Source organism: Papilio machaon, chromosome 29 (assembly GCF_912999745.1).
Source record: "Papilio machaon chromosome 29, ilPapMach1.1, whole genome shotgun sequence".
NCBI lineage: Eukaryota > Metazoa > Arthropoda > Insecta > Lepidoptera > Papilionidae > Papilio > Papilio machaon.
In genome coordinates this window covers 1,599,255-1,627,100 of record NC_060014.1, presented here as the reverse complement: position 1 = coordinate 1,627,100, position 27,846 = coordinate 1,599,255, and the positions used below count along the sequence as shown (strand labels likewise).

Genomic DNA, 27,846 nt, shown 5'->3' with positions numbered 1-27,846 from the left:
GCTGTAAAGCCAGGCTTAACCGCTGGCCAAAATATGCTCCAGCCCTCTGGTCACCAGTGCGTTCTACGAGGCGAGATGAAATACAATCGAAAAACTTTTTCATCATCCCTCCTTGGGCCTAAAGTTTCAAACAATAACGGCAAAAATATGTAGCCATGGCTTAAAGATACATATTCAGTCGTGTTAAGCGTTGAGCCAATATGAATACATACTCTTTGGCATAGCATAGAGAAATAAAGGTGCCGGAAAAACTCTTTGGCTAATATGTCAAGTCAAGTCATACTCCATACTTTTCCATCGTTTTAAGTACAAATAAAACAAAATAATACATCTAAATTCAGATTATCTATCTTATTATAAATTACAATTAAATACTTTATTTTTACTTCCTAAAAGAGACGAATTTTACATAATAATCGATATAATTATGTCCGTGTTTATCTTGTAACATTGTAAACATAGAAATATTGTAATGTAATTCGAGTTTTATGTATTAAAACATTAGTGATATGATATGAAAAAATAAAAGCACAAAATGCGGTGTAGTGTACAAAATTGTACGAATGATACGAAACGAACAACAAAACGTCATGGAATTACATTTCACATGTAAGTCTTGTTAACTTTTAACCCAGATTATTATTATCTATGTTGCTTTCATAAGCGCAACTTAATAACCTTACATTTTTAACAGTGGTGTACAATTCTTTTGAAACACTTAATAAACATAAGATCTCGTCTTGTGCCAGGTTTCCTAAGGAACCAAGCTTGCGAACCAAATGGTTAGAAGCTCTTGGTAAGATGGATTGGGAACCGAAATGCCGCAGTACTGTATGCTCTGAACATTTTCGGACTGAAGACCTTTATAAAACTAAATTTGGTCTGAGGAAAATCAAGAATGGAGCAGTTCCAGTTCTTGTACAAGTAATATCAAACTTTTTAATATTTCCATGTAGTTTTTTTTTTTTATTAATATTAATGAAAAATTTTTGTGTTTGTCTCCTCTGTGTTTGTAAACCACTGGATAGATTATCATATTGTAGTTGGGTGTTTGTATGACATTGGGAGCATTGGTGGCTCAGGGGTTAAGCTCTTGACTTGTAATCTGCAGGTCCTTGGTTTGAATCCCTCCATGTACCAATGTGTTTTTCAATTCTCGATTTACATATGTACATTTATCCGATGTTCTTACGGTGAAGGAAAACATAGTGATGCTGCCTGCACATATCTGAGAAGAAATTCAATGATATGTGTGAAGTCAACCTGCAATTGGCCGTGGTTGACTGTGGCCTAGTCACCCCTAACTTGGGGTAGGCTCCGAGCCCCTCAGTAGGGATGTATAGTGAGCTGTGATGAGTTTGCAGGACATTAGAAAAGATATTGTTAAGTTATCTGTTTTATATTGTTTTCTAAATATATTCTAATTTTTATTTATTTATTTCAGGAATCTAGTGAAGACTTAAATTCATCAGCAGTTCTAAAGGTATATAAACTATTTGATATAGGAAATATTGTTGATGTTTTGCATTTGATTGACTTGGAAGGGTTATGTTTTTTGTGCATAATTAAGTTTGTACCTTGGTTAGTACTAGTTGGCGCCCATCCATCTGCACGAAATATAAAAAAAAACCTAATTTGTAGACTATGTGTTCTTCCAGACTATGTTCTACAATTGTGACAAATTTCAGCAAGATTTGTTGAGGTATTCCTGAGAGATCTGCAAACAAACATCCATCTAAACTTTCACATCTATCTATATACTAGCTTTTACCCGTGACTCCGTCTGCGCGGAATAAAAAAAAATGCACACATGATAAAAAAGTTCCTATGTCCGTCTCCAGCTAAACATCTAAATCAGCTGCTATATATCAGCTATATTTATATATATAAAAGAAAGTCGTGTAAGTTACACTATTTATAACTCAAGAACGGTCGAACTGATTTAGCTGAAAATGAGTGGTGGGGAGGTAGCTCAGAACTAGGAGACATACATAAGAACTTTTTTATCTTGTGTGCATTTTTATTAATAAAATAAAGTAAAAGCTAGTTAATAATATTGATAACATTAGTTGTACCAACTGACTGTAGTCAGTTTTTTGATTATAAAATTGTGTTATTTATTTAATTTTGTGTGCTAATTTTCTATACTGAAATATATAATGTGAATGGATGGTATTATGCAAAAGTAACATTGAATTCTTTTACTGTATATTTATAGGTATGTAGGATATGTCTGGCTATGGACAGAAAGCTTTATCATATAATAGACTATAAATTGGATCTCCCTTACCAACAAATTACTGGATTGATGGTGAGTTTTTTATTTTATATATCTACAAAATATGTTGTATTTTTGTATGTAACAAGTAAACTCAAAAACTACAGGTGCAATTTCAAAAATTCTTTTCTAATTAGAAAGCTACATCATCACTAAGTAACATAGATTATATTTATTACTGTTTTTTATTATTTTACTGAGAAGAAGTAATTTTCATTTGATTTGTTACATTTCAGATAAGTGAAGAAGATGATTTGCCGCAGAAGTTGTGTTGGGAATGTACACATAGACTTATATCATGTCAACGATTTAGAAATAAGGCTATAATGAGTCAGGCACTGATGACAGATGTGTTGGAAACTGAGAAACATGTGAGTTGTATTTAATTTTCTATGGTGTCTTCAGTCATATGTATTAATCTCAGCGACATTTAATATGTACAGTCATTTATTAATTTTTTTCACCTTTAGTTAACTGTGAGATGTATAAAATCATTGATTCAAAAGGAAGACGGTCTCAGTTCAACTCTGATAAAGAAATCTTGCTTAGATCCTGATTACTGTGATATACATGTGAAAGAAGAAGTGATTATAGAGCCTCATTACATAAATGACGTAATCGATGACGTAGGTTTTAATCAGGTTGTAACAAAAGATGAAATAAATCTAGAAGATAATAGTATATTTTTAAATGAAAGCAATTTTGAGAATAAAGAAGAAGTATTTAATATAAATAAGCAAGATAAAGCTAATTTGGATCAAAATAATAAAGTGCCAGTTAATAATATTAATTCTGGTGATATAAAAAAAGGTCATAGTGGCATAGATGGTGTTAAATTAGACGTTATTAAGAGTGATTCTAAAAACATTAAAGAAGCTGTACCAACATCGGAAGATAAAGTATACAAAGTGAATTTATCAATAATGGAACCTGAAGTGAAAATTGATGAAGATGCTTTTCTTGAAGAATATAATAGTTCTTCTGAAAGTGATGATGATGAATTTTTTAAAATGGAAAAAACTAAGAAAATAGAGACGAAATTGATAAAGAAAGGGAAACAAGTGAAAATTGGAAAAAATAATGAGTAAGTTATTTATACTATTGCCCGTGACTTTGTTTGAGAGAAATTAAAAAAAAAACTTAATAACTAGTTAAACTGTTCTTCCAGACTTTAATAGAGATACATAAAATGGTTTTGGAAATACTTAATAACTAATATCCATCCATACATCTGCGTGGAATTAACAAAAATGTTAAATATGTATTTTTCCACACTCTACATCTATGTCAAATTTCATCAAGATCCATTTAGCTGTTCTGTATATATTCTTACGAATATCCATCTATACATCCAACATTATGTCTTACGATATGTCATTTTAACAGATATTATAAAACATACAATGACATCGAATGTGACTAAAAAAATTTTTTTTTTTTAAATTTGGTTAAGAAAATTTTCAAAAACATTTTTTTTTTCATCAACATACAGAACGTCGGTGGCTCAGGGGTTAAGCACTTGACTTGCAATCTGCAGGTCCTGGGTTCGAATCCTGCCATGTACCAATGTGTTTTTCGACTCTCTATTTACATATGTACATTTATCTGACATTCTTAAGATGAAGGAAGACATCGTGATGCAAATATCTGAGAAGAAATTCAATGATATGTGTGAAGTCAACCCGCACTTGACTGTGGTTGACTATGACCTAGTCATCTCTAACTTAAGGTAGACTTTAAGACCCTCAGTGGGGACGTATAGTGAGCTGATGATGATTTTTTTGTATTTTTCAGAAATAAAAACACCAATAGAAGAAAAGGTCCAAAATATGATTTGATTGACTCCCTTTTTACTGTAACAAAGTTAACTTTTGATGAACAAATAGAAGAGATCACGAAACGAAAAGATACAGATTCATACAAAAATGCTCCATACAAATGTGATATATGTTACATTGGATTTAAATGTAAATACAGATATGATGTACATAAAGTGAAACATAGTAAGGTATATATCTTATATATTAACTAATTCTAACCGTCGGAAATTAAAAAAAAAACTTAATTAATATCATGTGTATTCTTCCAGACTATGTTCTACATTTGTGACAAATTTCATCAAGATCTGTTGAACTGTTCTAGAGATAGCTTCAAACAAACATTCATCCATCCATACATCTAAACTTTTGCATTTATAATATTTGATTACTGGCTGTTCCCGTGTGATTTCATCTATATAAAAAGTCATTAATTTTTGTTACACAGAATAACTTTTTTAGTATATAAATTGAGTAAAACTTTCAATTGCAAATGTCAAAATTCATATGCTCAAATGATGGCCTTTGTCATTGGTTGATAACCGTTACCATGGTAACCAACTTTGCTGCTATTGGCTTGTATTTTTCCCTCTTTCTCCCATGACAATTTTTATCAATTTACTCACCCTCTAAGTTTAATGGCGTGAAAATATATCGTCTAAAGCTTGTCTTAAATATAGAGCTTTTTATTATAAAAAGAATAATTCAAAAATATATTGTGATTGTTATGATAATGTGTTATGAAGAAATGTGTGTTTACTTGTTTTTATATTCCTACGCCATTAAACAAAATGCAAGCCAATAGCAAATAACTATGGTTGCCATGGTAACGGTAATTTTCAGCCAATGACGGAGTCTTTCGTTGTCATTTGAATTTTGACATTTTGACACATCAATATATATAAAAGAAAGTGGTGTTAGTTACACTATTTATAACTCAAGATCGTTCGAACTGATTTAGCTGAAAATTGATGGGGAGGTAGCTTAGAACTAGGAGACGGACATAGGAACTTTTTTATCTTGTGTGCATTTTTTTTATTCCGCGCGGACGGAGTCGCGGGTAAAAGCTAGTTTGTAATGAATTTAATGGAATTTAGAAATAGGAAATGCTGTTACAAAGTTTGAAATTAGTTATGTTGAACATAATTTTGTAGGAAAGTGGTGATTATGAATGTCCTATTTGTAAGACTCGGATGATGACAAAGAGAGCGCAAAAAATACACATCGGCAGTCTACATACGGAGAAAATGGCCTGCAATCGATGTGATTTTGTAACTAAGCACAGGTGAGACAAACAGAACTTAGTACAACTGCGCAGTGCCCTTCTCCAGTATCCCTTTTGTCTGTAACAAAGATACCCTGCTCCTGAAAGTAAAACTATGTCAGGTTTTAACTTCTAAAAACCTTACCTTCAACCAGGAAAACCTCCTCGGTGTTCTTGGACCTCCGGTGGAAGACATTATATTTTGTGCAGTGACCAGAAAAGATATTTCTTAAAGTCAATACCCTGTTTGTTTCTATTTTAATATATTTTTCTCTTACAGAGGTGTGGCAGTGAGGCATTTAGAATGGCATGATGGCACCACATTTAAATGCCCCCATTGTCCTTCCGAATTTGAGTAAGTATATAGTAAAATTATTTAAACTTTAGTAAGATTTATAAATAAATTAATTAAGGTCTTAACTGACTTATAATTCGGTGACGGCACCGACTAGTTGAAGCCCCTGAGGGATCCATCTTTAGGGCGAGTGTTTAGAGTTGGAACCCCGACGGGTCCTAAACTAGTCGGTGCCGTCACTGATTTATACGTCAGTTAAGACCTTAATTAATTTATTAAGTCTATAATAGTATATTTGTTTTTTTTTTATATTGTAAGGTGAAAAAAGAGTACGAGGTCACTTGAATACGTTGAAATGGCGAAAAGATCGCTGCCCGAAAGGGACACATAGCATTGGAAGGGGAAATATCCTCTTCCAATGCTTCCCCTTCTTCATCAAATCCATTTCTCCTTTTTCACACTTATTCTAGAGCATTGTCTCTAATGCACTCAATAAACTTTGTCTATTTAAAAGTATTAAATAATTATGTACATGTTTAATAATAATGTGACGGAACCCGACTAGTTTGGGGCCCTCAAGGTCCTTCAAAGCAAGTGTTTATTTGACTGTATTCAGACGCGTGATTTGCATTGCTGGTTAGTGTGTGACTCTTAGTAACTTACAACTATTTGGGACAGAGGGCCCTCCTGAAGGGCCCTTATTTAGTCGGTGTTCACACTATAAGTGTCCTTTAGCAATACTTAATTAGTTTATTATTATATTCAGAAAGAGGAGTTCTTACTTGGGTCATCTCAGACTCAAGCATGTTTCGGACTTTGCGTGCGAACTTTGCGGTTACACATTCCTTAGTAAGAAGGGTGTTTACGGACATAAGAAAAGGAAACATAAGTTGAAACGCGGTAGTCCGGTCAGTGATTTCATTTTAACCTCATTCTCTTCTAGTTATTTATCTAGAGTTCTATTAACTTTAAATCTAAACTAAAAAAAAACTGTATTTTTGATGTGAAACATCTATAACATCACTTGTAAACCGAATTGTTGGCATGACGACGCTTGCCATTCATTCCTTCATTCATTCATTCATTCATCCATTCCTTCCTTCATTCATTCATTCATTCCTTCATTCATTCATTCATCCATTCCTTCCTTCCTTCATTAATTCATTCATTCACTCATTAATTCATTCACTCATTCATTCATTCATTCATTTATTTATTTAATATTTTATGCATATTACTTGTACACACACGATGTTTCACATCTGCCAGGCGTCCCATGACGGCTCACAAGTTTTTTTTTTCTAATAAGACAATTTTTCTCACGTATTAGCTTATTTTGTCACTTTATTTATACATTTTAATGACATTTGTATGTCTGTATTAGTGATGCAACGGAAGTGTCTTACCGGAACCAGAAACGGAAACAGATGTCAAAAATAAATTTTAGCAGAAACGGAAACGGATGCGGAAACAGAAGTGTAAATAATAATAAAAAAGATATTTACAAAAATATTTTTTTTCGGTACAAAACAGTTTGTATTCGTTTTTAATTTATTAAGGCATTGGAAATCGGTGTACTTTAGCCTTCAATATATGTATTTTTACTGCGCTGCAATAAGTTAAAAAACGCGTTTCTTATTTGTTTCACTTATTCAAAAGTACATTTAATAACTCGTAAGTATGAAATAGTCACATTTTGCCAGTTGTCAAATTTTATATGGACAACAACTAGACAGTTTACTCCAGCAAGAGAAACTGATTGTTACAAACAGCAGCAGAAAATATTACGCGCTTAAATTCAATAAAAAGTAAGTAAACAAACAAATGCGACAAGTGCCGAAAGGCGGACTGCGCGTCTCTCGCTGCGCATTTGGATCTCTCAGCCGTCGTAAAGTTCCGTTTTATCTCCGTTATAAAAGATGCGGAAACAGAAGCAGAAACGGATGTTGAAAAGCACGCGGAACTTCCGCACTTGCGGAAACGGAAACAGACATCCGTTGCATCACTAGTCTGTATGTAATATAGAGAAAGACAAACATATGAACACATTTGTGTATGTTTGTACGCATGTCCGTGTTTGTTCCAAATCTCTGGAATGGTTGGACATATTTTGACAGGACTTTGACTGGAAGGTAGCTGATGTATGAGGGCATGTTAAAGACATTTTTTATGCTGCTCTGAAAGCTAGTTATAATTATAAAATATTAAATTAAAAAATGTGAGCCGTCATGGGACGCCCGGCAGATGTGAAACATCGTGTGTGTACAAGTATATATATATATATATATACCTTAGTATAGCGTGGCGACCGGTCGCCATGGCAAGCGTCGCCATGCCAACAATTCGGTTTACAAGTGATCCTATAGATGTTTCACATCAAAAAAAAAAAAACTTGAAAAATCATTTTTTTCTACTTCCATTTTAGAAAAACTTTATTAAATCCATTTTTTTTTTAAATGAGATGGGTGATATTTTTTTTAAAGTTTTTCAACAATGGAAATCCCTAATGAAGTAATAATTTCAGATAACTTTAGATGGTCCATATTGTGAAGTGTGCGAAGTTAGGTTTGCATCAGAAATGGCTTATAATACACATCTCAAAGTGTCTTCTAAACATAGTACAGATGATGATCCGTAAGTTTATATCCACTTATCTTTATAAGATAGGCGATTGCTTTGAAGTGACAGCTTTATTTATATCATAAGATGACAAACGAGCAAATAGCCTGCATTCTCTGAAGTGTAGGACAGAAAGAAGATATTTCCCCTTTCTATTTATACCTTCCGCCAAATTCACTTTCCCCCTCTACCAAGAAAAGGGTAAGAAGGGAAAGAGGGCTAAAGTTAGTCCTCCAGTATCTAGTGAGATACTGGAGGACTAACTTAAGTGGAAGCAATTCCATGTTTCGTCTGATGAGTGCATCAGACGAAACATGGAATTGCTTCCACTTAACCTATGTCTTATGTGTGGTTGTGGTAGTTTTTGCTTCTCTTAATGTTTCGTGACCATCCATCGCAAACCATCTCTACAAACAGCTACCAAAAATCAAATAGGCACAAAATACTACGTCTTATAGCCAGTCCATTTACACTTTATTTTATCTCGAATTTTTTTATAAAATAACAAAAAAAAATTCAACGGCCGTCTTTTATAAAATTTGTAGTTTTTTTCAATTTAATTGTTGGAATATAAAACTTTAGGTTACGGGCGTATTACTGTAGTTATTATATTTTTTACTAGGAATAGAATCCGTAACGACTACATAGATGTGGAGCATGTGATAGAGATAGGGAGGGGAAAAGGGCGGACCATTGCCAAGGACGGCAATAGACCGGAGCCCAAGCTTGTTGACTGTGAACAGGTGACTATATTTGACTGTAGCCTGACTTAGGATAAATCACCTTTAATATTGTAACACTACATCAAAAATACGTCTTTATTAATAGAGTTTGTGCGGAAATAGAATGGAATTGGCGATTAAGATTTTTTAATGTGGCAATCCAACTCAGCCATCTGTCAAACGTCAAAGTTTTGTATTGATTCAGATTTGTTTATTGTTGTGATTTCTTGCAGTTTTTTTGTATTTAATAATGTCTAAAAGGTGTAAAATCTTACACAGATCAACAACAAAGCATTACTGCGCCCTCAAATCTGAATCCAATTCTCTTTCCGCACAGACCCTACCATTATACAACCATAATTGAAATTTTGCATATAGCAATACTTTTATTTACCCTACCCTTTACTAGTGTGTGCATTTAGAGAAGTCTACTAAGGGTTTGACTTAATAAATTACCGCAACTCTGAGTTTGTGCAGTAATCTTACTAATGTTATAAACTAGCTATCGCCCGAGACTACACGCGGACTTAAAAAAACTTAACCAGTCTATGTTTTTAAATAAATAAAAAAAAAATAAAAAATGTTTTCTTCAAGACTATGTTCTACATCTGTGACAAATTTCATCAAGATCCATTGAGTCATATATAGTCATATCTGGAGATATCTTCATACATACATCCATTCAAACTTTTGCATTTATAAAATTAGTAAGATGTTTGTATGTATGGATGTTTGTTGGAAAGTATCTCCAGAACGTCTGAATTGGTCTTGATGAAATTTGGCATAGATATAGAATATAGTGTGGAAGAACACATAGGCTCGAGCGACAGACAGGATAAATAGTTTATATGTTTGTCCAGTGTGGTGTACAATTACGAGGTATGAGGAAGTATGTGCACCACTTTAAGAGAGAACATCCAGACAAACACCGCACTAAATACCCTAATGTAAAGGGATCCGTTATGTGTGACCAGTGCGGGAAGATATTTCATGTAAGGATAGTTTTTTTTTAAGAGATTGCCTAAAGTTCCGACCCACAAATACTTTTTACTGTATTTAAAATTTCACAACATTTTTTTTTTATATCATAAGGTGGTAAACGAGCAAGCGGTCACCTAAAATTGCTTAAATCCTCAATTGCAGATGTGTTGCCTATCTTTAATCGATATAGGAGGAGATGAACAGAAAGAGAATATATCCTCTTCCTATGCGTCCCCTCTTCCGTCAAATCTAATTCCCTTCCTTATCATTTCCTTATTACAAAGGGATAGGAAGGGAATGTGGACTAAAAGTAGGCCTCAGGCACCGCACTCATTAGACCAAAACGTGAAATTGCTTCCACTTCACGCCTGTCTTCGTCATTTTCGAACGTAATGTTAGCGTGATTTAATAAAACAAGTAACTCCATCTATTGACTAGCTTTAACATCACAACATCCTGGAATTATGAATTTTGATATAAAATACGTCTGCATTTTCAGGCTAAAGCATTATTGTTAGATCACATGTGGGTACATACAGGTGAAAAACGTTTTAAATGTTCGCTCTGCGATAAAAGTTTCTCTATGCATTGTAACTTAGTGAATCACCAAATGGTTCATAGCGAGGAAAGACCGGTCTACGATTGTGAGATATGCGGGAAAGGTTTCCTTTTCGCAGCAAATCGCAAACGGCATATGATTGTGAGTATTAAATGAAAACATAGTAAGTTAATAGAGTACACATGTGTTTCCTACCTTTAAAAGACAGGGGACAGGACACATCGAATCAAGATATTTCTCCTTCCTCGCCAATTTGAATACAAAATATATTATAGCAGAGCCATTACAGGGTATGTTCCGAAATGCACTGCGACCACTGTAGAGTGTGACGTCAATTCAGTATACTGTGAAGCCGTTCCTTTATAGCCAGTTGTACTGGTTACGATTTAAAACGGAACGAAATCCCGTATACTGTCAGCCGCATTTTTTGACGCGACATTCAAATGAGTGTATTCAAGTTTTCTAGTACATTAAAAAAAACTGTTTTGGAGTACTGTCAAATTAAAAATATTTTAAATAATATTAATTGTAAATTGAATTTTCAACACAGTCTAATAAGGTTAATTTTTGCAATTCTTCCATTGTTTTATTGTTTTATTTATTAATCCAAACTAATTACAGAACTTTAAAATTTTCTGATTAAACTGTAGCTTTGTTTATAAGACGTTAGGCACTCGAGTGGTTTTGACTGATCACGTGATCAAAGTACTGCGAGTACCTTACCTCGAAAACGCCAGTGCTCACAGTAGAATATGGCGGCGATTTATGACGTCATATATTTCCCTAGGGTACTGCGGCAGTATACTGGCAGTCCATAACGGAACGAATTTTTCTACAGTGATAGCACTGTGCAGTGCTCGCAGTGCATATCGGAACATACCCTAAACTATGTCAGGGCCATTTTAATATGTCACATTTGACATATCATTAAAATTGAACAAGGTGTCTTTGTAACGGCGTTTATAATATTTATTTTTACCAAATTCAAATGTCAATTGAACGTCGTTACAATATTACGTCAGTGAATTCTTTTTCGTTTAAAACACTAAAAATTTTACAATAGAAATCGATCGAAAAACATAGATATTTCAAAACAGCTAATATCGATTCATATATGCTTGAAGTGCGTATCGATTCATTCGCTTTAATCGATGTTTTTAATCGGATCATCTCGCTATGAAGCTAAAACTGATAGATGTAAAATGTGACCTATTAAAATGGCTAGATAAGTAAATATTACTATATTATACAGAGCAGAAGATGTTTCAGTACGAACAATTAAAAAACACAGTATTGTTCTGTCTCAAACACTTGTGTTTTTTGAACAAACTAGCAAAAAATACCGTTTACTTTTCAATACCAGATCCACAGCGGTTTGAAACCATTCAAATGCGATGTGTGCGAAAAAACCTTTAAGTCAAATGCTGAGAAACGTTTGCACTATGACCATGTACATCTCAAGAAGCCATGGCCGAGACGCGTACATCGCACACATCGCAATAGAGCCGAGCACTATAAGAGACAGGCCTAGTACGACAAGGGGCAGCCCTAACACGACAAGATGCATTCCTAGTAAGATATAGGGCAGCCCTAGTACAACAAGGAGCAGCCCTAGTACAACAGGGGCAGCCCTAGTACAACAGGGGACAGCCCTAGTACAATAGGGGACAGCCCTAGTACAACAGGGTGCAGAACTAGTACAACAGCGGCAGCCCTAATACAACAGGGGACAGAACTAGTACAACAGGGGGCAGTACTAGTACATTAAGGGGCAGAACTAGTACAACAGGGAGCAGCACTAGTACAACAGGGGACAGAACTAGTACATTAGAGGACAAAACTAGTACAACAGGGGACAGAACTAGTACAACAGGGGGCAGAACTAGTACAACAGGGGCAGAACTAGTACAACAGGGGGCAGCACTAGTACAACAGGGGGCAGCCCTAGTACAACAGGGGGCCGCTTTAGCCCAAAAGGGGCAGAACTAGTACAAGGGGCAGGCCTACCTTGCTGTGGCAACCCTATAACAATGCCTTATCCAGGGGCAGCCCTTGAAATACGTATTGAAAATGTCAAAAATACGATTGTTACACAAGGGCAATTTGAATTTAATTTACAAATAAACAACATTTTTTTCGTTCAATTTTGTTTTATTTTCCTCGCCTTAATCAATGCAGATATAATTCTCTAGTTTTAAACAGTTCTAATCTTTTTTGAAAGGGTATCGCAAGTAAAAAATTACAGCACCTATAAAGATATAAATTAGTCGCTCACTTCAACGAATTTAAAGCGCTTGCCCACTTTCACGTGACACTGCAATAAATTGGCTTTAAGTATTTCATTCCCTGTAAATATTGCAGAAGAATAACAACGACAGCATACTCAAGCTCAACCCAAGCTTGTTTATTTTTGCTAACAAAATGTTACCAGTGTATGGATTAAATATATTTGAAATAAAGAAACTGTTAACTCTTAAAATAAATTCGCTTGTAATTTGCGCCATACACTATAAACGATAACATAATTTAGAAATATACGAGGAAAAACCGTGGTCAATATTAATCTTATTGAAGTTTGATTGTAAATTATCAGTTTTTTCTATAGTTTACATTAATATTTCTTTAATTACAATAATTATGTTTGAGAAAAAATGTGTAAATATTTTTACAATGTCTATAGGTTTCTGTACATCACTTTTTATGAAGCCAATGCTTAAGCTTGTCAAGTTTACTAGAGCACACTTTTTGGCTGGCTTTCAGACCAAAAAAGTAAAAAATCTGCCGCCTACTTCTGCGGCTATTCGAAAATCTACAGAAATTAAAAGTTTTTTAGAACTTCACCTTTAAAGTGTTAAGACATTGAATACAATTCCGAAAATAGCCTTTAAATGAAAAATAATTAGATTAACAGTTATTTATACCTTTACCTAAAATGTTAATGCTTAAAAAGTTGTAATTTTTATAAAATACAGAAGGTCAATTATTTGCAAACATTTGAATCATGTTAAAAACATCAAAACAGCGCCATTTGGCCAATATTGAAATTTTTTCCCCTTTTAAGTGGTGTACGGCCCACCGGTGATCTAATTTTACACAAACCACACAGCCGGGTAAAAAAATTCACTGGCAACACTGCTCTTTGGTCAAAATCATAATTTTCTGTCAGTAGTCAGCTTTATGGTGTAAATACAAAGCCATTTTCAATTTTGAATAAAAATATATTCACAACAAAATAATTATACAAAAGTATAATAAATCTATCTTCATATAAATGACCAATAAAAAATCTTAATCGCAGTTTCCTAAAAGAGATGAAATTGAACAATTATCGATATAAATATGTCTGTGTACGTCTAATAACATTGTAAATACCGAAAAGTTTAATTTAATAATTTTTGTATTATGTATGAAAACATAAATGAAAATGCGTTGTAGTGTGCAAAATTGTACAAATGATACGAAACGAACAACTAAAAGTGATGGCATTACATTTCACATGTAAGTTTTGTTAATATTTTATTCCATAACCTAGACATGTAACTTTTTTTATGTATATTATCAACGTAGTACATACAAATTTTGAGCATTGGTATTTTTGATAGAGTTATATATTTAAGTTTATTAACTATATTCGAAAAACAAAACAAATAAATTACCCATTAAACAACCTCTCTCTATATAATGGTAAGCTGTAAGAGAACTCTTTTAGAGTTAAGCTTTCCAGTACAATACTTCATGTGTATGTACAAAGTTTAAATAAAATAAATAAATAAAATAAAACAAATGTTAATTTAGTTACACCATCATATAAAATAGCTAATCAACAATTATTGGTCGAAATTCAAACACAATACACAATCAATTTTTTTTTGTTCATGCACTTCTTCATATTAACTGTAATTGTACCTTTTATGTTCCTCCATTCACTCAAATTCCTTTAAGAGGAGTACAAAATTCTAACTTCATTTGATTCAAAATTGTAATTTTGGGAAAAATTTGTATGTATTTGTATTTTCGTAATAATTTAACTATGAGTACCATTGATTGCTTGTGCCAGGTTTCCGAGGGAACCAAGCTTGCGCACCAAATGGATAGAAGCACTCAGTATAATGGATTGGGAGCCAAAAGATCGTAGTACTGTATGCTCTGAACATTTCCGGTCTGAAGATTTTTATGAAACTAAATGTGGATTGAGGAAAATCAAGACTGGAGCAGTTCCAATCGTCATACAAGTAAAATAAAATTAATTTTGCAATCTTTAACTTATTGACTCAGAAAGGGAATGTTTTTCTGACTTATGTATGTGTGTTTGAAAGTTCTAATGTGATTTTGACAATAAGATGTCCTTTAATTTATATTCTATCTAGTCTTATAGGTTACAGCCAGTTGTTTTTTTAGTTTTCAAATGAAATAATAGAGTTGTCTTTATAAAAATGTAACATTTTGTAGAGCAAGTGAGAAAGCATTTTTAAAATGTTATATTTATTCAAACTTTCGTGAGACATTATCATTAAATTATATAGAAACGGCTAAAACACTCACATATATATATCCTGTGTCGGCACCGACTAATTTCGAGCCCTTCAGGGGCCCTTCATCAGGGTGAGTGGGACTGGTATTATTTCGCGGACGCGGCCCCTCGCTCACTGAGTCGGTGACGACACCAAATATATATACGTGAGTGTTTTAGCCGTTTCTATACAATTTAATGTTATATTTCTTATGCATTTAAATACCAACCTTCAGGCCAATGTGCTCTCTAGTCTAGACAAGGGATCCCCAAACTATTTTGGACAAGTGACCCCCTTTTCCAAAATGAACTGATAGCTTAGAAACCCCCCCCCATGGTCAAATTACCTTAAGATCAATTATCAGTATTATTCATTCTGACTTAGGTCAATAGAAGATAGAGTGAGAATTAGCAATGCTTTAAGTTCGATATTGACCCCTTTGGGAAACCATGGTTTAGACACCCCTAGCTTCAGAAGGCTATGAGCCTTCGGTTGAGGTATATACAAGCCGACAATGATATCTATGTATGTAAATATTTATTTATTTCAGGACTCTATTGAAGACTTAAATTCATCAGCAGTTCTGAAGGTATGAGTTGACGTAATCTCACTAATATTATAAACTAGTTGTCATCCTCGACTATAATCTGTGCGAAATTTAAAAAAAAACTTAAGTGGCCTATGTGTTCTGCCAGACAGTGATCTACATCTCATATTAAATTAAATAATATGAAGGTGATAGATGGTTGTTTTTTTTATAAACTAGCTTTTACCCGCGACTCCGTCCGCGCGGAATAAAAAAAATGCACACGAGATAAAAAAGTTCCTATGTCCGTCTCCTAGTTCTAAGCTACCTCCCCATCAATTTTCAGCTAAATCAGTTCGACTGATCTTGAGTTATAAATAGTGTAACTAACACGACTTAATTTTATATATATAGATAATTGAATTGCTAAACAGATCTGAATGAAATTTGGAACAGAGATAGATTACAGTCTAGAATAGCACATAAGCTACCTAGTTTTTTATTTAGTTTTTTTTTATTTTAAACCAACCAAGATATTAGGTGGCACAGGGGTTAAGCACTTGCCTTGTATTCTAAAAGACCTAGATTTGATGTGTTTTTCGATTTATGTATGTACATTTATCAACCACATCATTTAGCAACCTGCACATATCTGCAAAGAAATGAAAAGATATAGGTGAAGTCAACCTGCACTGCGCCAGCAAGCTTGATTATAGCATATTCACCTCTAACTTAGAGTTGGCTTTAAGCTCCTCAGTTAGGAAGTGTGATGATGATCAAGACATTTAAAATATGTATCAACAGCTTCTAGTTACTATTATTTTATTTGTTAAAGCTATTACTTACTATATTTTTCTTTATAGGTATGTAGGATATGTCTTGCTATGGACAGAAAGCTTTATCATATAATAGATTATAAATTGGATCTCCCTTACCAACAAATTACTGGATTGATGGTGAGTTTTTTATTTTATATATCTACAAAATTGTTGTATTTTTGTATGTAACAAGTAAACTCGAAAACTACAGGTGCAATTTCAAAAATTCTTTTCCAATTAGAAAGCTACATTATCACTGAGTAACATAGATTATATTTATTCCTGTTTTTTTATTATTTTACTCAGAAGAAGTAATTTTTCATTTGATTTGTTACATTTCAGATAAGTGAAGAAGATGATTTGCCGCAGAAGTTGTGTTGGGAATGCACACATAGACTTATATCATGTCAGCGTTTTAGAAATAAAGCGATAATGAGTCAGGGACTAATGACAGATTTGTTGGAAACTGAGAAACATGTGAGTCAAATTTCCCTAACGTAGTTATTTATAGATATCTGTCCGCTGCTTGGAAATAGTAGATAGTAGTTTGTAATTTTTTAATTATTTATTTTTTTTTAATTGCAAAGGACTTAATGAAAGCTAATTTTTGAAGATTTGTTTTTTTTTTAAATATGTTATTTCTTAAAAGATTATGTTGTTGAATTTTGGTGAAAAGATGAAATTGGCCTAGATATAATTAGTTTTTTTTTTCATAAACAGATAAGTAAATTAAATAATTTATTTTCATACAGTTGTCGATAAAAAGCTTGAAAACTATAAACAGAAATGCATACGGATTGAATTCGACTCTAATACAAAAATGCTACGAACCAGATGATTGCGATTTTCATATGAACGAAGATGTTGTACTGAAGACTGAAATCTCTGACGTGATAGATGACGTCATTAATGACGACAGAGATGACCCAATCGATGATTTTGAAGTCAAAGTACAAGCGACACCGTTAATGGAATTTGAAATTAAAAGAGAAGATAATAATATATATATAAATGAGTATAACAATTTCGAAAGTGAGGATGACAAGAAGTTGAGTGAAATGAACAAAAAGAAACCAAAGGTGAAAAGGAAGAAAAAGGTTAAAGTTGAAAAGAAACAAGCGAAAGTTAAAAAAGTTGAAGATAATCCAATGATGACTATGGATAAGTGAGTTTTTATAGTTTTGTTAGCTTTTTTGCTTTAAGCAGTGATTTAAAAAAAAGGTTGAAAAGTATCTCATGTGTTATTTAAGACTATGTTCTATATCTGTGCTAAATTTTAATAAGATGTGTTGAAATGTTCCGGAGTTATCAAGTAAATTGTGAATCAAACATCTCACGGGAACTGCACACATTTCCAGGATCTTTGGTAGTCTATTTGTTCTACATCTATACCAAATTTCATCCAGATCCATGTAGCTATCCATCCATTAATCCATCCTGGATAAGTGAGAGATTAAGGGATCGAGATATTTTTCTCGCTGATAGAGTTTGGTCTCTTAGCTAAATTTCTCGCTTATGGAGATAGTATATAGGGACTAGACAGTGACTCTCGCTTATCCAGGTTTGATTATACATCATTTTTCAATCACATAAGTGAAATATTAATGATATAAAAAGGAATTTTGATAAAAGAGAGTCCAAGGTAACGCGAATTCTCGCTCATAGAGTTAGAGCGTATTTAACAGTGGTAGTGAATGAATGAGCCTCGCTCAGTGAAATACAACGACCACACAGAAGACAGGCGTCAAGTTGAAGAATTTTTCGTTTTGCCTGATGAGTGTGGTGCCGGTGGTCTAATTTTAGTCCTCATTTCCTTCTCATCCATTTCTTATTAAGAAAGGATGGGAAGGGGAAGTGGATATGGCGGAAGAGGAGACGCATATGACGAGGAAATACCTCTCTGTGCGTCCCCTTCTTCGTTGACTAAAGGTAGACACATCTTCATTTGCGGATGTCTATTTGGCTAACTGTCGATTTGCTATTTCGGTCAATTTAGGTGGCAGTTTGCCACCTTTGGTATAAGAGTTTCTCGCTCATAGAGTTTCTCGCTCATAGAGTTTCTCGCTCATAGAGTTTCTCGCTCATAGAGTTTCTCGCTCATAGAGTTTCTCGCTCATAGTGTTTCTCGCTCATAGAGTTTCTCGTTCATAGAGTTTCTCGCTAATAGAGTTTCTCGCTTATAGAGTTGTATTATTTCCAGATATAAAAAATCAGATGTGAAACGACGTAAACATAACGATGGTTTAGATGAATCTCTATTTACAATAAAATCTTTAACATACGATGAACAAATGGAAGAAATAAATAAAAGGCAACATACAACTGCGTATGTGACAGCTCCATACAAATGTGATATATGTTATAGAGGTTTCATTATAAAAGATAGATATGATGCACATATAGTAAGACATAATGAGGTAATTTACTATATTACGAAATAAAAACTTTTTTTTTTTTAAAAAAAAATGGAAAAGGGAATAAGAATATAATTAATAAAATTGAAGTGTTTGTTAAATTGAAGAAAAAAAAAACATTTTTCGAGAATTTTTGTCTTTATGTCTGTCCGGAAGAGTTTGTTCCGGATAATCTCCTAAACTTGTGGACGGATTTTGACGGGACTTTGACTGGAAGATAGCTTATGTATGAGAGAGTGACATAGGATATATTTTTTTTAAATATTGACAATCTGTATATGTATATAAAGTTTTTCATTTCTATTTAATTCTATTAAATTGTTTAAAATTTCGTAAGATTTATAATAAATTAATTAAAAACGGTTTAACTGACATATAATTCGGTGACGGCACCGATTAGTTTCGGATCCGTCGGTGGTCAAACTCAAAATAAACACTCACTAAAGATGGACCCCCGACTTATTTAGTCGGTGCCGACACCGAACAATCATACATCAGTTTAGACGTTTTTAATTAATTATTCAATTCTAGTCTATAATTTTGCACTTTAATTAATATTTTTTTCAGCAAAGTGGTGCATATGAATGTTTTATTTGCAAAACGCGTTTGAAATCTGCGCGTGCGCTTCGAAAGCATTTGACAGCTCAACATACGGAACAGTTCACTTGTAAAGGATGTCCCTTCGTTACTAGGAACAGGTGAAATAAACTCTTCCCACTAATTTTTCTTTTATAGGAAGGTGAGGTGAATTTGACAGAGGAGGGGATGCACAGAAAAGGGAAATATACACTTTCTTTGTATCCCTTAATCTGTCGATTAAAGGTAGGCAATGCATCTACAGATGTGGAAGTTTGGACAGTAGTCGCTTCGCTATTTTGGCGAATCAAGTGAAAGCTTGTTCATTTGCCGCGTTTTTTAAAAAAATGTCCACTTTCTATGCGTTCCTTTCTCTGACGATTAAAGTAGGCAACGCAGTCACTTCGCTATTTTGGCGAACCAGGTGAAACCTTGTTCATTTGCCGCGTTTTTACAAAAATATCCATTTTCTGTGCGTTCCTTACTCTGTCGATTAAAGTAGGCAACGCAGTCAATTCGCTATTTTGGCGAATCAAGTGAAAGCTTGTTCATTTGCCGCGTTTTTACAAAAACATCGACTTTCTATGTATTCCTTTTTCTGTTGATTAAAGTAGGCAACGCAGTTGCTTCCCTAATTTGGCGAATCTGGTGAAAGCTTGATCATTTGCCGCGTTTTTTAAAAAATATCCACTTTCTATGCGTTTCTTACTCTGTCGATTAAAGTAGGCAACGCAGTCGCTTCGCTATTTTGGCGAACCAGGTGAAAGTTTGTTCATTTGCTGCGTTTAAAAAAAAATACTAGTTTGTCTATGGCAGGGTTTCCCAAAGTGGTCGATATAGAACTTAAAGTATTACTAATTCTCACTCTGTCTTCTATTGACTTAAGTCAGAATAAATAATAATAATAATTGGATCTTAAAAGTAGGTAATTTGGCTTTGGGGAGTCTGAGGTGACTGTTTATTTTGGTAAAGGGGTCATTTGTCTAAAATAGTTTGGGGGATCCCTTGTCTATGGTGTAATATTTGTTATCTCTTACAGAGGTGTTGCGAGAGAACATGAGAAATGGCACGCGGGTACAAAGTACCAGTGCCCGCATTGTCCCTGCGAATTTGAGTAAGTATATATATTTTGTAGTTGTCTCTGTCCCATAAAGGAATATGTCATATTGAGTGATAGAGATAGTATTATGAAGCTGAGTTCTGTCTTTTGTAACCAATACTTTATACGATGTCTTCTGATTTTCTTTGCATTTAGTTTTTTTTTTTATATGTTTGGTATTTATCTTGCTAAAAATGTAGTCTATGTTATTCAGGGATTATGTAGCATTTTAATGGTGAAAGAATTTTTAATATAAGTCCAGTAGTTTTTGAGTTTAAGTGTGACAAACAAAAACTAAAAAAACATGCCTTCAATATTAACTTAGATTTTTTTCGTCTTTCATCTGTAAGGTTTTGAAATTACGAGTTGGAGTTTATCAGGATGTTAATTTTAACAGCAACAATAATATTTGTTGGGTGAACGAATTGTCCTCGCTCAGTGTAATACCACGACCACACAGAAGACAGGCGTCAAGTGGAAGTAATTCCAAGTACAGTCTGATGAGTGTGGTACCGGAGGTCTAATTTTAGTCCTCTTTCCCTTCCCACCCTTCTCTTATTAGGAAAGGATGGGAAGGGGAAGTGGATTTGGCGGAGGAGGGGACGCATAGGAAGGAGAAATATCCTCTTTCTGTGCGTCCCCTTCTCCGTTAATTAAAGGTAGGCAACGCACCTGCATTAAGCGGATGTTTATGAGTAACGGTCGCATCCCTATTGTGGTGAATCTAGGTAGCTCGTTTGCCACCTTATGATATAAAAAAATGTTTCCAGCAAATTGACAACATACATGGGACATATACGTATAAAACATGTATCGGATTTCGTTTGTGAACTTTGTGGTTATACATTTGTTAGTCAGAAAGGTATAGAAGTGCATAAGAAGAAGAAACATCGTGTGCACGACAAAACGGTCAGTGCATTTTATCACTACTCTATTACCCTATTACCTTATTATATACCCTACTATTATATCTTACTAGCTTTTACCCGCGACTCCGTCCGCGCGGAATAAAAATTAGAAAACGGGGTAAAAATTATCCTATGTCCGTTTCCTGATTCTAAGCTACCTGCCCACCAATTTTCAGTCAAATCGATTCAGCCGTTCTTGAGTTATAAATAGTGTAACTAACACCACTTTCTGACTATATATATAGATTTTAATAGGTGAAATTTGACACTTCATCAAAATGCAACAATGTAACCTTGTTACTACAAACTTGGAATGTTTTTTTTATTAGAATTACACAATTGCATTATAGACTAGCTATCGCTCGCGATTCCATCCGTTTGTAGTTAAAAAAAACTTTAAGTAGTCTGTGTTCTTCCAGACTATGTTCTACATCTTATATCTATATATATACATATATATAAAAGAAAGTGGTGTTAGTTACACTATTTATAACTCAAAATCAGTTGAACGCTTAGAACTAGGAGACGGACATAGGATAATTTTTACCCCGTTTTCTATGTTTTATTACGCGCGGACGGAGTCGCGGGTAAAAGCTATCTGTGATAAATTTCATCAAGATCTGTTGAATTGTTCTAGAGATATCTTGTAACAAACATACATCTAAACATTCTCATTTATAATATTAGTAAGATGTAAATTGATAATTACAGATAACATTAGACGGTCCGTATTGTGAATTGTGCGATATCAAATTTATATCAGAAGAGGCTCACAGCAGACATCTCAAGTTGTCTTCTAAACACAGCAGCGATGATGATCCGTAAGAAAATATTTATTTAATTGACACTTTATCGTCATCAGCACACTATACATCCCCACTGAAGGTCTCACAGTCTACACTAAGTTAGAGATGACTAAGTTATAGTCAACCACAGTCAAGTGCGGGTTGACTTCACACATATCATTGAATTTCTTCTCAGATATTTGCATCACAATGTTTTCCTTCATAGAAACTTCGGATAAATGTACATATTTAAATTTAAAAACACATTACATGGTGGGATTAGAACCCAGGACGTGTTCAAGTCAAGTCCTTAACCCCTGAGTCACCGACCCTCTTGACACTTACATAATTACAAAATTTATATAATATGTGTTGATAATCAGGCTTTGCATTACGTCCTGGTTGAGATTTTTTACCATATCTTGGGGGGTTACATGACATAGTAATTTGCAGACGCCCATTTCTGTCCATCCCCAAAGACACTCGACAAACCGCGCCCTACCCTTAGTGTAGTTTAAGTGTTATAAGTGTACTAACTACTCTTGATTACTTTATGAATTCAAAACAACGCGTAACAACACTCTCAATGATAGTTTAAATTATCATTTGTCGTTGATATTGTAGGAACAGGATCCGTAATGATTCTCAAAGTATGAACAGTGAAGGGGGTGTACGTACAGTTAGGCGTATAGAGCGTCGGCCTCTCGTACACGCACGAGATGCTGACATTGCCCCACAGCATGGACCCATCTCCTGTGAACAGGTATACCAAAAGTGTATTTCTTCGCAGAATTAAAAAAAATATCTTATGTCATTCTCTCATAAATAAGCTATCTTCCAGTCAAAGTCTCGTCAAAATTGGTTAACAGGTTTCGGAGATTACCTGGAACAAAGTTTTCCGCCACTTTGTAATCTATGTGTTCTTTCAGACTGTGTTCTACATCTGTGATAAATTTCATCAAGATCTGTTTAGTTGTTCTGGAGATACCTTTTAACATACATCCATACATACATTCGCATTTATCATCATCATCATGATCAGCTCACTATACGTCCCCACCGAAGGGCTCGGAGCCTACCCCAAGTTAGGGGTGACGAGGCCATAGTCAACCACGCTGGCCAAGTGCGGGTTGACTTCACACATATCATTGAATTTCTTCTCAGATATTTACATCACGATGTTTTCCTTCACCGTAAGAACGTCGGATAAATGTACATATGTAAATCGAAAATCGAAAAACACATTGGTACATGGCGGGATTCGAACCCAGGACCTACAGATTGCAAGTCAAGTGCTTAACCCCTGAGCCACCGACGCTCAATATTCGCATTTATAATATAAGTAAAATGTATTAAATGACGTGTCCAGTGCGGTATACAACTACGCGATTTACGTCTTTACGCTCAACACTTCCGTCGCGAGCATCCTGACAAGAATCGTACCAAATATCCCGCAATGAAGACCCCCGCCATGTGTGAACAATGCGGCAGAATATTCCAGGTTAATATACTTCAAGATGGCAAGCGGTCACATGAATTCGCCGAAATGGCGAAGCGACTGCTGCCCATAGATATTCGCAATAACAGATGCGTTGTCTACCCTCAATCGACGAAGGAGACGCACAAAAAGAGAATATTTAAACCTTCTTATGCATCTCCTTCTCCATCAAATGCACCTCCCCTTCCCATCCTTTCCTTATAAGAAAAGGAAAGAGGACTAAAATGAGTCCACCGTGACACAGTGATCAGACTGTAGGTAGAATTATTTCAACTTGACGCCAGTTTTCTGTAAGGTCGTGGTATTTCACTGAGTGAGGACAATTCCTCCAACTGATGTTGTTGCTGACGTCTACCAATGTTAAACTTCTTACAGTGCTTTATCTAACAATAGTTCTAGACGTCTCGATGTCTCCTAAGAATAAGGGTCAATGTACAAATTGACAACTTTACAGGAGACGCTCTTAACAAACTTATAGGAAAAACCGCATAGGTCCTTTTACTTCAGCAAAAAAATACACATTTACACATGTAAATGTGTATTTATGTTCAGTGCGTGTTAACTAAACTAAGAGGTAGATTTTAATATAAAAAAGTAGAAATCATAAATTTGTTACTTTGTCCCTTATACATAGAACCCATTGATACGGAAGGCAGTGAAATACCACGACCACACAGAAGAAAGACGTGAAGTGGTATTTATTCCACGTACAGAAAGAGTATGTGCTGGAGGACTCATTTAGGAAAGGGAAGTGGATTTGACGGAGGAGGGAATGCACAGGAAGGGGAATTGTTCTCTATCTGTGCGTCCTCTTCTCCGTCTATTAAAGATAGGCAACGTATCTGCAATTGCAGATGTCTATGGGCAGCGGTTGCTTCGCTATTTCAGCGAATTCAAGTGGCCGCTTGTTCGTTTATCACTTTATGATATAAAAAGATAAAGTCCCAAGTAAAATTTCTTTAGTAACTGCTTAAAATAAGTCAGTCACTTTAAAGATTTGAAAATATTAGAAAAAATATCAGATTTTATTTATGTTAATAGATTTGTATATATGTAAATTATCTTTGTTACCTTCTATAAGATAAACTACTGAACAAATTATGACAAATGAGGTGTCATTCGATTGGTATTCTTCCAAAGAGTGTCATAAAGTACAGTCAGTTGCGTTTTTGATGTGAAACATCTATAGGATCACTTGTAAACCGAATTGTTGGCGTGGCGACGCTTGCCGTGGCGACGGGTCGCCAAGCTATACTGAGGTATACATTATTATTATTATCATTATTTAAACAATATTTTATCATTATTTAAACATTATTTTATCATTATTGACATTATTATCATAATTATCATTATTATTTATTTAATTATAATATTAGATATTTTATGCATATTACTTGTACACACACGATGTTTCACATCTGCCAGGCGTCCCATGACGGCTCACAAGTTTTTTTTTTAATTGTTGTATTACTAAATCACTTGTTTTTTTTTAAATCCCAGAGTATGGCATTACTGAAAGACCATATGTGGGTACATACAGGCATCAAACGCTTCAAATGCACCAGCTGTGATAAGAGTTTCACACAGCGCAGTAATCTTGTTCTCCATCTGCGTGTGCACAGTGAGCAACGACCTTTATACGAGTGTCCGCTCTGCGGGAAACGGTTTGCCTTCTTTAATAATAGAAGAAGACATATGTTTGTAAGTATAATTGAAGTCTTTTTTACTCCTGTAAACAGTGGTTAGTGACTATGACAGGGGAGGAGACGTGTTGAAATTTACTCTTATTGTCTGTCCCCTCCCCTGTCTTATTAATTTATTAACAATTTGTTCTTTATTAGATCCACACCGGTTTGAAACCTCACCGTTGTGAGACTTGCGGCAAATGTTTCACAACAGCAGGCGAGCAGCGGGCACATGTACAGCATGTACATCTCAAGAAGCCTTGGCCGAGACGAGCGCGTGCACGTCGCGACTGGGCCAAGCCGCAGCCATAGTAACACTTGCCAACTCTAGTGTACAATGTGCCTCCTACAATGATACATGTTTCTACTCCAATGCGTCATGTGTCTACTCCAATGCAGCACGCGCCTTCTCCATCGTGGCATGTGTTTACTCCAATGCGGCATGTACATTCTCCATCGTGGCATGTGTCTACTCCAACGCGGCACGTGCCTTCTCCATCGTGGCATGTATCTACTCCAATGCGGCACGCGCCTTCTCCATCGTGGCACGTGTTTACTCCAATGCGGCATGTGTCTACACCAACGCGGCACGTGCCTACTCTAACGTTGCACATGGTACCCTAACACATTGTGTCACAACCATGACACAATATACAGCCCTATTTATGATATAACTCTACTGAAATATGAAACAATTCCAGTACAAGGTAGTGTCCTAGTCGACAACGCAGACCTAGTATTTTATGGCCTAGTCCTAGGAAACTTTGCAACACCGGCAATAACAGTTGTTATATTAGCTCTCTCCCTTCACATATAGTAGATATAAGTATTTTGTCTTAAATGTATTTTAAAAATGATTGATTGAAAAAATATATAATTCCGAGTTTTTTAAATATGTAAAGAGAATAAAGTTTTTTTTGGTCCAATATTGAAACTTTCAATTTGTTTGTAAGTTATGAATGACTATATCTTAACGTCTGCTTTCTTAAATTTCAGTGTGTTTTATGTCTGTGTGTACTATTTATTTCTATTATATTTAAGAATTTATAAATAAATAAAAAAAAACTTGAATTAAAATGATTAATTAATATTTCATTAAATTATTTGTGAATATCCTTTAAAAATCCTTGACCCTATTTACTTAGCCACCAATGACATAAGTTATTCATAAGCACTTATAACTTGGAATGCAATATTCAACACCGAATAGCCGCAGCGTGGCAAAAATGGCGAGAATTAATTATATTTGCTCATCCATAGGTCGCGGGTTCAAATCCGGCTCGAACTCAGATGAAGAATTATATAGATATGACATGCGCGTTCACCCGTAAGGGACAGATAGAGAGTACTATAGACTATACCTATATATAAGTGAGAGGATTGGGGTTACCAGTTGTCTGTTTTGTCCCGAAAATGAATAATTACGATATAATTTAATATAGACCAATTTATATATTCCCAATTAAATTGTAATTAATAAACGTAATAAATATAAAAAACAATGCGTAATTTTTGTTTATGTGACTAAGATTAGGTAAACAGATTTTTTAGTAATACTTAGTCAGGTCATAAATTCTGTCACATGTTTAATATAAAATAATTGAAACAAGTTTATTCATTATGTGACCATTTATATACCTAAATGAACTTAACAAAACATAGATTCTTATGACACTAAAGTTTATTCAAAATGACCTCCGTGATTTTGAATACAGGCCTTCAATCTGCGCGGCCAGTTGTCTATCGCAGCACGAACGAGGTCCATGTCAATATCGGCGGCTGCCTTAATCAAGGATGTCTTGAGTGACTCCAAAAAAAGAATTTCCCGATATTTTTTTCCCGCGTACCGCTTCAACAGTCTTCAGTCTTAGGTCCATTAGACCAGCATTCAAACGATGTCCTGTTTTTCTTCGATATGCACGAAGCCCTAAGTCTTCTTAAAAAGCTACAAAAAACATACCAATATTAAAGTCATATAATTTTAAATTATTCTGTATATCATTACAGTGAACACTATATGTAAAACTACTTAATATTTAACTATTTTGATTGTACTTTCTAAGAAATTAAGTAACCGTTTTCGATAAAATTTACATGGGACAAATTAAAAAGCATACTCTTTAAAATCAACGGGATAAGAAATTATCAATAAAAAACACAGCATATACCAGAATTAAAAACTACTCATTTTGAAATCTGTTGAAAATAGTATAAAAAATGTGAATTGTTTCATTTATATACATTACAAATACTATACTTTATTTCCCCTAAATTCAGGGTAATTTTTACAACAAGATGGTGGTATTATTTTTACGGGTAATAACCAACCAATTTGAAAAGAAGTTTAATATGGCCGCTTGTTTCCCAGATCCACATTTGACACAAATGACATCTGCGTTTGGGCGCATAATGTTCGAAAAATACGATTTTATTTTAGCTGATTTTACACGTATTTTAACATATTAGTTATTACAAAGACTGTAAAGAA

General features: G+C 34.4%; 1 protein-coding gene across 2 annotated transcripts; it reads left to right on the top strand.

The window, feature by feature from the left end:
* The first annotated feature begins 376 nt into the window (after positions 1 to 376).
* LOC106718767 (zinc finger protein 271) lies at positions 377 to 26,230 on the top strand. Of its 2 annotated transcripts, none has more exons than XM_045685408.1 (15): positions 377 to 609; positions 750 to 924; positions 1,445 to 1,483; positions 16,436 to 16,528; positions 16,733 to 16,867; positions 17,143 to 17,555; positions 18,591 to 18,807; positions 19,372 to 19,502; positions 20,420 to 20,494; positions 21,250 to 21,388; positions 22,099 to 22,208; positions 22,797 to 22,935; positions 23,542 to 23,673; positions 25,174 to 25,374; positions 25,515 to 26,230. In XM_045685408.1, exons 1-15 carry the CDS (start codon positions 536 to 538, stop codon positions 25,668 to 25,670), a joined length of 2,229 nt encoding a protein of 742 aa, XP_045541364.1. In that variant the 5' UTR covers positions 377 to 535; the 3' UTR covers positions 25,671 to 26,230. The 2 variants fall into 2 exon arrangements, with proteins under 2 accessions (XP_045541364.1, XP_045541365.1); XM_045685409.1 differs by lacking the exons at positions 16,436 to 16,528; positions 16,733 to 16,867 and adding exons at positions 2,219 to 2,311; positions 2,515 to 2,649.
* The last annotated feature ends 1,616 nt before the right edge of the window (positions 26,231 to 27,846 follow it).